Source organism: Delphinapterus leucas, chromosome 15 (assembly GCF_059928025.1).
Source record: "Delphinapterus leucas isolate spDelLeu-1000000601 "Yukka" chromosome 15, BTC_Dleu_Yukka2, whole genome shotgun sequence".
Taxonomy (NCBI): Eukaryota; Metazoa; Chordata; class Mammalia; order Artiodactyla; family Monodontidae; genus Delphinapterus; species Delphinapterus leucas.
Genome location: NC_143143.1, coordinates 65,343,089 through 65,357,848, shown reverse-complemented (window position 1 = coordinate 65,357,848; position 14,760 = coordinate 65,343,089). Strand labels below are relative to the sequence as shown.

At 42.0% G+C, this 14,760-nt stretch overlaps 1 protein-coding gene across 5 annotated transcripts in view; it reads right to left on the bottom strand.

The window, feature by feature from the left end:
• The window catches only part of PHF20 (PHD finger protein 20), a 134,676-nt gene that overhangs the window by 95,448 nt on the left and 24,468 nt on the right, over window positions 1-14,760 (bottom strand). For 4 of the 5 annotated variants that reach the window (XM_022592532.3, XM_089896804.1, XM_022592531.3 and 1 more), the window contains one exon: window positions 224-395. In XM_022592532.3, the coding sequence (XP_022448240.1) occupies window positions 224-395 (172 nt within the window). Of the gene's footprint in view, window positions 1-223; window positions 396-2,981; window positions 3,068-14,760 lie in introns of all 5 variants that reach the window. The other variant, XM_089896806.1, reaches the window with a different exon arrangement.

Here is a 14,760-nt window from a genome sequence, read left to right as displayed (position 1 = left end):
CAAATCAGTCACGTCATACAAACAGATGACAGCTGAGATTCTTCAACAACCCCCCCCCCCCGCCCCCACCTGGGGCCATGGAGATCTCAGAGTTGCACTACAAGCCTACATAAGGATGGTCCCCAGCTGCTACAGACTTTCACACTAAACATCAAAGGCTGGAACACAAAGTACCTAATGGCTGACCCCACTCATTACTGAATTACCCAGATTTGTTACTCACAGATGATCCTTCCTCTTCATGTAAGCCCTCTTTCCTCAGCTGTATTTTCTCTAAAGGGCGTAAATAAGGACTGTCCCAGCAGAACCATTCATCATAACGATGGTTCCAACGCTTGAAATGGATGAGTACTTTTCCTTCTTCGTAATCAATATCTTCTATGTGAGCTGGATACCTGAGTCAGGAAAAAAAAAGAAAATTAAATGCCTTTAATACCCACCCAAAATAATCAAAATGATACCCTTCCAAACCTCTTCCCAAAGGAGTAGGTCTCAAAGTACTAAATAAAGCCTATCATTTAGAGGTTCTGTGTCATTGTGTCAAATTGAAAATTATGAAGGCTAACAGACCTGGGGTTCAAATCCCATCCAGGATATTCCTTAGCCTGTGATTAAATTAACCTTTCAGAGCCTGAGTTCCTTCATGTAAAGTGGAAGAAGGATACCCAACACACTGTGTTGTAGTGCAAGTTAAACAAGATGACATATACACAAGACCCAAGCACAAAGGAGGCAGGAAGCAAACATTTAACAACTAGATTATATTTTACATGTGTTAAAAAATTCAAATAACCATGCAGCCCAGATTGTGTTAGTCTCAATTTTCAGAATTTTAAGAATTTTGTTATCTATATGTTGGAATATCATGAAGTTGTTAAAAAGAAGATGGCTCTATGTCATGATATGGAAAGCTCTCCCATGATAAACTATTAAATGAAAAGAGCAAGGTGCAGAACACTGTGTATGGTAAGTAAGCTACTGCTTATTTTTTCAACAAGATGAAAAAGAATATATATATTCATACATGCTTAAATATGCATAAAACATCTAGAAGAATACACAAGAAACTAACACTGGTTACTTGTGGAAGTATGGTCAGTTCACTAGATGGGCTCTTTCAATCTCCAATCCACTCTTCTAGATTGAGAGTTGGGAAAACCAACAACTACATTTGCTTGACTCCCTTACAATCGGCAATCAAGGTCATGGAGACCTGTGGATTTGGAAGCAACTGTAGCGGCCAAACGCAGTGCTCCAGTGCAGGACCTCTCAAACTTTCATGCAATGCAAATCATCAGAGGATCTTGTTAAAATGCAGATTCTGATTCAGTCGATGGAGCTAAGGTCTAAGAGCTTTAAACAAGCTCCCAGGTGCTACTGACATGCTGGTCTACAGTGGCAAGGGTCTAATGTCTAGTCACTGGCTTCTTCAGTGTCAAGCAGCAATGGTGGGGGTGGCAGTAGCAGTAGTGAATTCCTGACCTCCAGATCACAGCTCCAGTGGTGGGTCCTTCAAATTTATACTCTTAAGGGAAGCCCCCTTGGGTCCCACTCCTCCAACTCTTCCAACAATTTTGTAAGTAGCCAATTTCTTGTGTTAAATCCTTTTGTGGTTCAAGTACCCAGAATGGTTTCTGTTTCCAGCATTAAACTTGACTGATACAAGAGGGAAACTGGGTATAGCGGCAGGGAGGGGCAAAAGTGGGATGGAGACCTTTTGCAGTATACCTTTTAATACTTTTTCATTTTTCAACCATATAAATGTATTGCTCATTCCAAAAATAAATAAATGGTTAAAAATAAAGAAAAATAAATATGCAATTGTTCTCTTACATACACTTGTATTAATCAGAATGCTATTCTAGATTGAGAAAGTTTACACTCTACCTATTTGTTATTGTCTCCCTACAACTTGGACACGCACCATTTCCTTCTTCTTACATCTAACACTTAGTACCCTACTGTCCTAATAAATACGTGCTACCTAAATGAAAAGGCCTGCTTTCTTGCGTCATCTGTACACTGTGTCCTCTTCAACCCTAGACTGTATCTGCCAAGGCAGTACGCTTGGAGTTAACTAACCACAGAAGGTTGCAGATACTGGGCATTCAATAAACATTCAGCAAATGAATTCTATTCTCCCTATTCTTCCCAAAGGTCGAGTGTCTTGTCAGTTCTTCAAACCCAAAGCTCTCAGGCTTCAGCTACCCATTCCAATTTCAGTCACTCTCCAAGTTCAGGCCCCAATCACTTCATGTGGGTATTTCTCACACAGGACTGACAGGGTATGCTTTTCAAAATTCCTAATGGTATTATGCATACATTAATTGCTCAAAAAATATTAACAAAAGGAATAAACATCCCTGAAACTAGTCCCCCTACTCCAATCCAACTTACACAGAGCTGCCATAAATATAAGCTATCTTGACAACAGACTAGCTAATTGTACGATCTCCTGAACTGAGCAGTACAATTGTAGGACATAAAAGAGGCTTCCCTAAGTCTATTCCTCCCTATAAAATGAGAAGGATACGGATATCTCAACTGCATTCCTCTTGCCCTCTCATTCAGTCAGCCTACCAGAGACTAGGAAGTCTCCCTAACTCACTCCTATTCAAAGCCCTTTCTTTAGTGGTTTACTATCTCTAGCTATAGTTTTCAAACAGGTCTTTGGAAAAACGTGCAGAATTAATTTTTCACGGAACTAAATTTATTTAATTTATAGAACTTTCCTTTATACTAAGATCACATTCTTTCTAATTTTTTGGTGCTTAAATATACTTTTGAAATTAAAACAATGGTAATTGTTTTTAATCCTTACTAACATTATGCAGCCATTAAAAAGAATAAGGCAGCTCTCTATGTACTGATTTTTAAAGATCTCTAAGAAAAGTGGGGGGGGGGAACAACTCAAGATGCGAAACGGTATTGAATGCACTACCATTCATTTTGGGGGGGGGAGAGAGCCAATACATTCGTACCTGTTTTTAAATGCGTGGGCTATCTCTGGAAGGATGATCAAGCAACCCGGTTTGCCTCTTGGGAGGGGAACTGGATAGTTAAGGAACTGGAGAGGAAGTATGAGACTTATTTTATTCAATATATATCCTTTTGTTTGTTTTGAATGTTGTACCATGAGCATGTATTAAATATAAAAAATATAATTAGATATTTATTTTAAATATCCTTATTTGGCAAAATAAAAAGTTGGCACCTCAGTACAACCCCAAATTCTTTTGAATTTGCACTTGGTCAGTGCCTTCTAAAAGTCTGGTAAGTCTGGACCCACAGAAATAACTGCAAAATCCTAGGTCAGTAACTCCACTGCGCACACTCAGAGTATGAAGGACCTCTGGGCCCTTAGCTAGCCAAAAGCTACTCCCTTGTTCAAAAACTTCACAGGGCACAGGCATCCCACTGTCTGCAGACTACACAAATCTCTCCAGGAGGATCAAGAATAACCAAGGGGTCAGTAAGCTTTCCTAAGAAGAAAGTTGTTCTCCCTACTTCTCTAAAGTGTGACAAGGATACAAGTCACTCATTGTGGATGGGGAAACCCAACTGCCATTTCACAGAAAAAGACAAGCAGTTGATCTTAGAGATCAACCCAGTAAGGCTTGGTGGCTCACAACTGCACAGCTGCCTTGGGGACAGCTCAGATTCATCAGCCAACAGAACGTTATTAAGTGACTTTGATCTGGCCAGTCAATTCCAGGTCTTGGAATAAATTATAAAATGTATGTGGTTCTGGCCCCTGCCCTTGAGAAGAACCAGACACCAACTAAGTTTTTGTTTGTTTGTTTGTTTGTTTTTCCAACTAAGTTTTAAAACTACTCTGTGGAAAAAAAAAAAAACTACTCTGTGGATAGACATTCTCCCAAAGAGGAAATGCAGATGGGCAACAGGCACATGAAAAGATGCTCAGCATGGCTAAATCATCAAGTAAATGCAAATCAAAATAACAATGAGCTATCACCTCACACCTGTCAGAATGGCTATCATCAAAAAGAACACAAATAACAAATGTTGGCGAGGATGTAGAGAAAAGAGAACCCTTGTACACTACTGATGGGAATGTAAATCGGTGCAGCCACTGTGGAAAACAGTATGGAGGTTTCTCAAAATACTAAAAATGGAACTACCACATGACCCAGCGATTCCACTACTGCGTATATATCCAAAAAAAAAAAACAAACACTAATTCAAAAACATACATGTACCCCAATGTTCACAGCAGCATTATTTACAATTGCCAGGGTATGGAAGCAATCTAAGTGTTCATCAACAGAGGAATGGAGGGAGTTCCCTGGTGGTCCAGAGGTTAAGACTCAGCACTTTCAATGCTGTGCCCCAGGTTCAATCCCTGGTGTGGGAACTAAGATCCAACAAGCCACACAGCGCAGTCAAAAAAAAGAATAAATAAATAAATAAAATATTTATTTTTTAAAAAACAGATGAGGGACTTCCCTGGTGGTACAGTGGGCAAGACTCCACACTCCCAACGCAGGGGGCCCAGGTTCGATCCCTGGTCCGGGGACTAGACCCCATATGCATGCTGCAACTAAGAGTTCACATGCCACAACTAAGGAGTCTGCCTGCTGCAACTAAGACCTGGTGCAACCTAAATATATAAATAAATATTTTTTAAAAAATTAAAAAAAAACCAGATGCATGGATAAAGAATATATGGTATATATATATATACAATGGACTACTACTCACCATAAAAAAGGAACAAGGGACTTCCCTGGTGGCGCAGTGGTTAAGAATCCACCTGCCAATGCAGGGGACATGAGTTCAAGCCCTGGTCTGGGAAGATCCCACATGCTGTGGAGCAGCTAAGCTTGTGCGCCACAACTACTGAGCATGCACTCTAGAGCCCGCGTGCCACTAATACTGAGCCTGTGTGCCACAACTACTGAAGCCTGGATGCCTAGAGCCCGTGCTATGCAACAAGAGAAGACACCACAACGAGAAGCCCGTGCACCGCAACGAAGAGTAGTCCCTGCTCACCGCAACTAGAGAAAGCCTGTGTGCAGCAATGAAGACCCAACGCAGCCAAAAATAAATAAATAAATTTATTAAAGAAAAGAAAAAAGGAATGAAATTTTGCCATCTGCAGCAACGTGGATGGACTTGGTGATGCTAAGTGAAATAAGTCAGACAGAGACAAAAATATTGCATGATATCACTTACATGTGGAATCTAAAAAATACAACAAAGTAGCGAATATAATAAAAAGAAGCAGACTCACAAATACAGAGAACAAACTAGTGGTATGGGTAGGGGGAGGGGAAATACAGGGATGGGAGAGTGGGAGGCACAAACTACTGGGTGTAAGATAGGCTCAAGGATGTACTGTACAACACAGTGAATATAGCCAATATTCTGTAATAACTATAAATGGAAAGTAACCTTTAAAAACTGTATAAAAAATTTTTATTAAAAAAAACTACTAGAACCAACAAGGACCTACTGCATAGCACAGGGAACTCTACTCAATATTCTGTGATAACCTGTATGAGAAAAGAATCCAAAAAAGAATGAATATATGATATGAAAAACTGAATCACTTTGCTGTACACCTGAAACCAACACAACACTGTAAATCAACTATACTCCAATAAAATTAAGAAAAAAAACAAAACTACATTAAAAAAAAAACCTACATGGTGGAATCACGTGAAACAGCTTATAATCAACTGCTTTTTACTGACAAAAATAGTAATTTTGAGCTTCCCTGGTGGCACAGTGGTTGAGAGTCCGCCTGCCAATGCAGGGGACACGGGTTTGTGCCCCGGTCCAGGAAGATCCCACGTGCCGCGCAGCGGCTGGGCCCATGAGCCATGGCCGCTGAGCCTGCGCGTCCGGAGCCTGTGCTCCGCAACAGGAGAGGCCACAACAGCGAGAGGCCTGCGTACCGCAAAAAAAAAAGAAATGTGAATGGAATCTGTATAGATGTAAGACAGAAAAGGGGAGACAAAATTTCCAGCTTCAACATGTAACTAACAGCTACTGATGAGACTCTAGTTTCCAAACTAACATTGCAGCTGGGAGTCACATTTCTAATGGAAATATTAGCCAGAAAGGAGCAGACATTAAAAACCAAACTGAAATAAAACTTAGCTCTGGGGAGGAGAGAGGGATGGGGAATAGCCAAGAGACTTTTGCTTGTGGTTTTAATTTTTACAAGGATTTAGTCACAAAATACCTGTGTAAGCAAAAATAAATACTTTTAAATTAAAAGTTTTGAAAAATATTTAATGGGCTGATATCAACCAGTAGCTTCATGGTTCTTGGATTTATATGCTGCTTGGCACATCCACAAAACAGAATATTATGCAGCTGTAAAAAAAAATGAGGACAAACTATGAATTGACAAAGATTTCCAAATTTTAAAAAGTCAAGCTATAAAATCATGCATATCTTATACTTTCTGTGTTACAAAAGAGGAAAATAAGAATATACAGTATATTTGCTTTTGCTTAAATATTAAATAAAAAAACAGTGGGGCTTCCCTGGTGGCACAGTGTTGAGAGTCCGCCTGCTGATGCAGGGGACATGGGTTCGTGCCCCGGTCCGGGAAGATCCCACATGCCGCAGAGCGGCTGGGCCCGTGAGCCATGGCCACTGAGCCTGCGCGTCCGGAGCCTGTGCTCCGCAACAGGAGAGGCCACAACACTGAGAGGCCCACGTACCGCAAAAAAAAAAAAAAAAAAAAAACAGAAACAAGAAACAATGGTAGGAGGACTTCCCTGGTGACACAGTGGTTAAGAATCCACCTGCCAATGCAGGGAACATGGATTCAAGCCCTGGTCCAGGAAGATCCCACATGCCGCGGAGCAACTAAGCCCGTGTGCCACAACTACTAAGCCTGTGCTCTAGAGCCCGTGCTCCACAACAAGAGAAGCCACCGCGGGCTTCCCTGGTGGCACAGTGGTTGAGAATCTGCCTGCCAATGCAGGGGACACGGGTTCGAGCCCTGGTCTGGGAGGATCCCACATGCCGCGGAGCAACTAGCCCCATGAGCCACAATTACTGAGCCTGTGCGTCTGGAGCCTGTGCTCCGCAGCAAGAGAGGCCGCGATAGTGAGAGGCCCGCGCACCGCAATGAGGAGTGGCCCCCACTTGCCGCAACTATAGAAAGCCCTCGCACAGAAACGAAGACCCAACACAGCCATAAATAAATTAATTAATTAATTAAATTAAAAAAAAAAAAAAAGAGAGAAGCCACCGCAATGAGAAGCCTGTGCACCACAACGAAGAGTAGCCCCCGCTCGCTGCAACTAGAGAAAGCCCGGGCACACCAACGAAGACCCAATGCAATCAAAAATAAATAAATAAAATAAATTTAATTCAAAAAAAAAAAGAAAACTAAAAAACTTGCAGAAAAAAAAATTAAAATAAATAAATAAAATTCAACCTGGGGGAGTTCCCTGGTGGTCTAGTGGTTAGGATTTGGTGCTTTCACTGCCATGTCCTGGGTTCAATCCCTGGTTGGGAAACTAAGATCCCATAAGACATGCGGCACAGCCAAAAAATAAATAAATAAAATAAAATTCAACTTGGAAAGGTCGGATAACCTAAACTTCATAGTAAATTAGGTTACTATGGTGACCTTATCTTAAGCAAGTGGTATAACTGGTCACTAAACCAAGAAGCCACAGAAGGGCAGTGTAGCCAATCAAATGTAAAGACACAAGGAGAATGACAAAAATTACACAAAGAGAAATTCATCAATTCCCCTGACATTTTCTGAGTACCCACTCTAGGCCAGGAAGTGTACCAGGGTTTGGAAATACACAGCAAAATCTATAAAGTCATGTGATCACAACAGCTGACAGAGGCAGGAAGACAATGTTACAAGGTACACAGGGCCTTTCATTTCCTCAGACATATACTACCTTCCCATACCGGGTCTGTTCACTTCACCTGAATCACTTTCCCCTGCCCACTCTTCCCAGGAAACAGCCTTACCCTCCTGCAGCCTCAGAATCCCTGACTATCTCAAGTAGCCCCCTTCTCCTTCCAATCTGTGTCAGTTTCCTGCTTGCTTCCTTCATAAATAACATTTGACCCAATCTGTAATTATTTCATTTGTTCCTCTGTTTACTTGTTTATGTTTACATGGCCTGCTTCCCCAGGATATTATAGACACCCCTAAAGACATCTATCTCTTACTGCAGTATCCTCAGGAGGAATAAATGTATAACTATACACACAAATAATTGTAATAAAACATCACAGGTGCAACTACAGACGACTACTTAAGGTAGAATAGGGTACTAAGGAGCAAAAGGTTAGTTCTAAGGCAGAGGGGGAGAGGAAGGAGCCTGAGGAAGGAGGGCCAAGTCAACTAGTGAAAAGGAGACACTTGACTCAATCCTGAAAGATGAATAGGCATCTTCCAGGTGATGAAGGAGGCAATGAGACTGAAGAGTGTTTCTGGGAGAGGGTGTAATGTAAGTAAATCAGCATAGGTACAGAGGAAGAGAAGCACAAAGGAAGTACAGGAAGTACAGGAAACTGAAGGTGAGAAAAGAAACAGCAACTCTGTGTAGAGAACTATGCAGGAACCTTATGGATTCCATGGACCACTGGGTGTTAGTGAACACAGAGCTGGTGGTCCACAAGGTCTCCTTAAGGAATGTTTTATTGTGCTTTTTCATAATCTAAACCATCTTTATTAGAGCTTCCCAGCTGAGATGCCACAAGTGGATTACAGGTGAGCAACAACATGAAAAAGGTTGAGATGCACCGATCAAGATGACCACCATATAATCAAGTACTACTAAAGAATTTCAGTGTGTGTTTGCTATTAACCTGGCATTATATGATCACTCTCAAAAGGTAGTTGTAGTGGTTTTAAAAGACATCTGCAAATTTGACACTCCTTCCCTCCAAAAGTGGAGACTAATTATCCTCCCCTTGAATGTGGCCTCATTCCTAACAAATAGAATGTGGCAGAAGTGATGGTGGAGGACTTCAAGTCTGGGTCATAAAAAGTGCTGCAATTCTACACTTCTGGGCAAACACCCAAAAGAATCGAAAGCAGGGACTCAAACAGTTATCTGTATATCAATGTTCATAGCAGCATTATCCATAACAGCCAAAAAGTGGAAGCAATCCAAGTGTCCATCGACAGATGAATGGATAAACAAAATGTGATATGTTCACACAATGGAATATTATTCAGCCTTTAAAAAGTATAAAATTCTTATATATACCCTACAACATAGATGAACCTTGAAAACATTATACTAATGAAATAATCACAAAAGGACAAATACTGCATGATTTAGAGTAGTCAAATTCATAGAAACAAAAAGTAGGATGGTGGTTGCTAGGGGCTGGTGGGGGAAGAGAATGAGGAGTTACTGTTTAATATGTACAGAGTTTCCATTTGGGAAGATGAAAAAGTTCTGACAACATAGGGAATATAGCCAATATTTTATAATAACTACAAATGGACCATAACCTTTAAAAATTGTGAATCACTATATTGTATACCTTTAACTTATGTAATACTGTACATCAACTACGCTTTAAATACATACATACATACCTAGTTCTGGAGATGGGTGATGGTGATGGTTATACAACAATATGAATGCGCTTAATGTCACTGAACTATACACTTAAAATGGTTAAAATGGTAAACCTTATGTTATGTATATTTTAACACACATACACACACACAAAGCACTGCTGCTTCTTGGGTTCCCCATTCTGGGGGAAGCCAGGTGTGGTGTCACGAGAACATTTTAGATGCCCTACGGAGAGGTCCACGTGCAACCAGAAGTCTCCCACCAGCAACTAGCACCAGCTTAAGACAAACATAAGACATCGACCTAGAACCCTCCATTAGGCTGCTCCTTAATTCCTGATCCACATACTGAAAGGATAATATTTGGTGTTGTTTTAGGCCACTAGATTTTGAGAAAATTTGTTACACAGCAATAAATAACTAACATAGTAGCATTTTGCCCCAATGCTACTAAAAGTGGGATCCACAGATAGTACATAGGTTGGAGGCACCAGTCCCTATGTTTTTTTGAGTTTGAGACACACTACTCTAAACTACCAGATAAGCCAGTCTCCCCTAGGGCTCCACCAAGGAAAGGAGAGGGCTGTGGGACAGTGAAACCCACACCAAACAAAAGGGAATAACTCCACCTGCATGTCCAGAAAGGCAAAGAATAGTCCAGGCCTGACACAGAAATACAACATTGGCTTGTCCACAATATATGACCTCAAGTCCCAGGAAGGCTTGCTGCTCAGAGTCTTGGCTGCTTCTGTGCAAAATTAAGCTGCCCAACACCGCACACTCTGCACATGCTTAAATTAGAACAGCTAGACAGTGCTGGCAGAAATCTGTTTGGTCCCCCCACATACACACCAAAAATATAAACTGAAGAAATGTTACAGGGGGAAAAAGAGGAACAGAAAGGATAACAATTTCCCTCTGATTTCCTACTCCAACCGGTCAGCATTCACTCACATGGCTACTAATAACCAATGTGTGTAGTTTACTCTAGGGGTTATAAACTGCCTTTACATAAGGTATCTCACAGGATCTTTACCACCATCCCCTGAGGGCTTAAGGAACTGTTATTATCACTGCACCCATTTTACATTTCTGGAAATGGAGGCTCAAAGAGAGTGACTAGGAAGAGGCATAACCAAGATCAGTATCCAAATCTTCTCACTAAACCCAGTGAAGAGCCTTCTGCTCTCAATCTGACTTCACATGCAAACATGCTTGTAGTAACATGGGTCCACAGAGGTATCTTTTGTGTTAGCTACCTAATGGTCTACCCGGTGGTAGCCCATAATCTGCCTAAACTTTCCCCCAAGGGTTGGGCATTCAGGCTGCTTCCAGATTCTTCCCTATATAAAGAGCCTTTCTGCAAACATACAGCAATCATTTACTTCAAGAATCTGAGTGTACCTCTCTATTCCTGGCTCAGGGCACACACCAGAAGCAAACGACTTCTATGCACAAAAGTAACATTCTAAGCCATCTCCAGCCTTTGTGGAGAGGGGATGGAGATGAAAATTGTATTTAGTGTAAAACAAAGGGCTGACTATTAAGCTGCAGAAAAACTGTGCTGTTTTGGATGCCTTAACTCTTTTCCTACCCCTTCACCACTTCTATTAATCAACATCGGGCACTTCTAACTCAGGAAATGTCTCGAATTCATCTCTCTTCTCTAAGCTGATCATTTCTCACAATTGAATAGTCAGTACATCCAGGTTAACTCCTATACCCCTCTACCAGTACTGGCAAAGGACCAGATACAGAGACACTCAATAAATGTTTGGTGACTGAATAAACACCACCACTTTTCTGTTCCTACAAGGGATCTGACCATGTCTCTCTCCTGCTTAAAATCTTCCTTTTTAGCCCAGTCTCCCACCACTCCTGATCTGTCCCCTCTCCAGACTCTGAGAACACAACATATTCTTTGAACTCTTTTTGCTCACGCTGTCCCTTCTGCCTGCTCTCACGCTTCAGTCTCATCCTGGAAATTTTATCCTTTAATCTCACTTCCTTGCATATACCCTCAACTCCCTGGCCCCTCTTGCCCTCCATCATACCTGCCTGGACAAACCCCAACTGTAGGCAAATCAGAATCTCCACAGTCTCCACTCCTGCACCCAGGCTGCTGATTATGCTGGAGAATACACACACGGTGATGGGTCACACTTTATTGTCCTTTTTCTTTTTTTTTTTTTCTTGGCAGCCCCGTGCGGCATGTGGGATCTTAGTTCCCCAACCAGGGATGGAACCCAAGCCCCCTGCATTGGAAGCACAGAGTCTTAACCGCTGGACCACCAGAGAAGTCCCTGATGGGTCTCACTTTAAATGCATGGCCACAAATAGTGGTTCCCCTGGGGGTGAGGGGAGCTGTGTGACTGGGTATGGGAAAAACGGTCTTCTGAGGTGCCCAGAATGTCTATTTCTTAATCTGGGTGATTACACAGCTATATCCATGTATAAAAGTTCATCAAGCTACACACATAAAATATGTGTACTCTAAAATAAATTACAGCTCTACAAAAGTTCTTTAAAAATAAACATTTTGGGGACTTCCCTGGTGACCCAGTGGGTAAGACTCCAGGCTCCCAATGCGGGGGGCCTGGGTTCGATCCCTGGTCAGGGAACTAGGTTCCACATGCATGCCGAAACTAAGATCTCACGTGACACAACTAAGACCCGGCACAGCCTAAAGAAAGAAATATTTTAAAAAATAAACATTTTTAAGGAGTAGTATCTTTTCTCTCTTCTTAATTCAATGTCTTACAACTGTAAACTGCCATAAAAATCATTATCAAAGAAGTTTTTAAAAATTCCAGGGCCTACCACTGGCTGCTGAGTGGAAAGAGCCTGAGGAGGAGGAGTCCCGAAGGACGCAGGAGACCAGTTAGGCAGCCACTGCCGGGGTTCACAAGATCCACAATGGGAGCCTGGACCACAGTAGGAGGGTGAAGGTGGCAGCCAGTGTCGGAGTCAGGATAGATTCTGCAGGTGGATCTGACAGGATGAGCTGATGTCCTAGGTGATGGAGTGGAAGAGAGGAGCCAAGGAGGCTCCAAGGGGCCTCTAAAGGTTTTGCCTGTTGGGTTCTGTATAACTTGTCTGTTTTTATCTTTTACTCAAAATCATCATCATCCAGAACCTAGAAGCAGTGACCCCTCAGTAGCAAGGGACATACCTAGAGCCCAGATCTCAGCATCTAATACCATTTTCCAATAAAAGAAACCAAGGCTCTTTGGAGAAACAGCTGATTCTCAGACTAGGGCAGGAAATATACACAAGATGAGCCTGGGATATTTTGTAGTGCCAGAAATAAGGAAGTGTTAAACACAAAATTATGATGGGAGTACATCAAAAGGACAAAAGAGCCAAATGAAAGAGCTCCCAATATAAAAACAGGAGCAACAAAATAAATAAAGTAGTACTGGATTACACCCAAAGTCTAAAATAAATGTCTGAGTCCATACTGATATAAATAAAATCATCAAAAACAAGGAAAATCTAAAAACTAATACAGGACTTCCCTGGTGGCGCAGTGGTTAAGAATTCGCCTACCAATGCAGGGGACAAGGGTTCGAGCCCTGGTCTGGGAAGATCCCACATTTCACGGAGCAACTAAGCCCATGTGCCACAACTACTGAGCCTGCGCTCTAGAGCCTGCGAGCCACAGCTACTGAGCCCGCGTGCCCCAACTACTGAAGCCCACGCGCCTAGAGCCCGTGCTCCGCAACAAGAGAAGCCACTGCAATGAGAAGCCCGCGCACTGCAACGAAGAGTAGCCCCCACTCGCTGCAACTAGAGAAGAGCCCGCGTGCAGCAACAAAGACCCAATGCAGCCAGAAAGGAAGGAAGGAAGGAAGGGAGGGAGGGAAGGGAGGGAGGGGGGAGGGAGGGAAGGGAGGGAGGGGGGAGGGGGGGGAGGGAGGGAAGGGAGGGAGGGGGGAGGGAGGGAAGGGAGGGAGGGGGGAGGGAGGGAAGGGAGGGGGGAGGGAGGGAGGGAGGGAGGGGGGAGGGAGGGAGGGAGGGAGGGGGACGAGAGAGAGAGAGAGAGAGAGAGAGAGAGAGAGAGAGAGAGAAGAGAAGAGAAGAGAAGAGAGAAGGAAAGGAAGGAAGGAAGGAAGAAGAAAGAAAAAGAAAAATACTGGGTGTACATACAGATGGGAACTCTCTGTATTTTCTTTGGAATTTTTCTGTAAATCTAAAACTATTCTAAGGTAAAAAGCTTACTGAAGCTTATCAGAAAAACTTCATGACCACCAACTTCCAGTGGACCTTAGTAGCACTTGAGGGCACCAGCAGTCCTACCACATTTCTCACATCCTATCCCTCTTCACTCTCCTAAATGGTATTGCATACCTTATCTTCTTTCCTCAAACCCAAGACCAAGATCTCAGCTGAAGATTTTACTTATTTCACTTAAAAAATAAAAACAATCAAAAAGAATTCCCACTGCTGGTGGGAATGTAAAATGGTACAGCTGCTGTGGAAAACAGTTTGCAGTTCCTCATAAGCTTAAACAGGCTAATTACCATATAACCCATCAATTTCACTCTTCGGTAGATATCCAAGGTAGATATCCAAGAGATATGAAAACAGAGGTCCACACTCAAACTCATACACAAATGCTCATAACAGCATTATTCACAATAGCCAAAAAGCGAAAATGATACAAATATTTATCAACTGATGAATGGATAAACAAAATATGGTATATCCATATATGGAATATTATTCATCCATGAGAAAGAATGTTGATACATGCTATAACACAAATGAATGTTGAAAATACCATGTTAAGTGAAAGAAGCCAGTCACAAAGGAACATGTATTATTTGATTTGGTTTCTATGAAACGCCCACAACAGGCAAATCTACAGAGACAGAAAGTATATTAGTGGTTGCCTAGGGCTGGAGAGAACCAAGGGAAGTGACTGCTAGTAGATATGAGGTTTCTTTTTGGGGTGATGAAAATGTTCTGGAATCAGAGAGTGCTGATGGTTGTACAACTTTGTGAATATACTAAAAACCACTGATTTGTATGCTTTAAAGGAGTTAATGGTATGTAAATTATATCTCAATTTTAAAAATAAAAACTAAAAAAGAGGGAAACAAAAGAATCCCTAAGGGCTGGCAAAGATACAGAGCAACTGGGACTCTCATACTTTGCTGGTGGAAATGCAAAATGGAACAGCCACACTGGAAAACAGTTCAGCAGTTTCT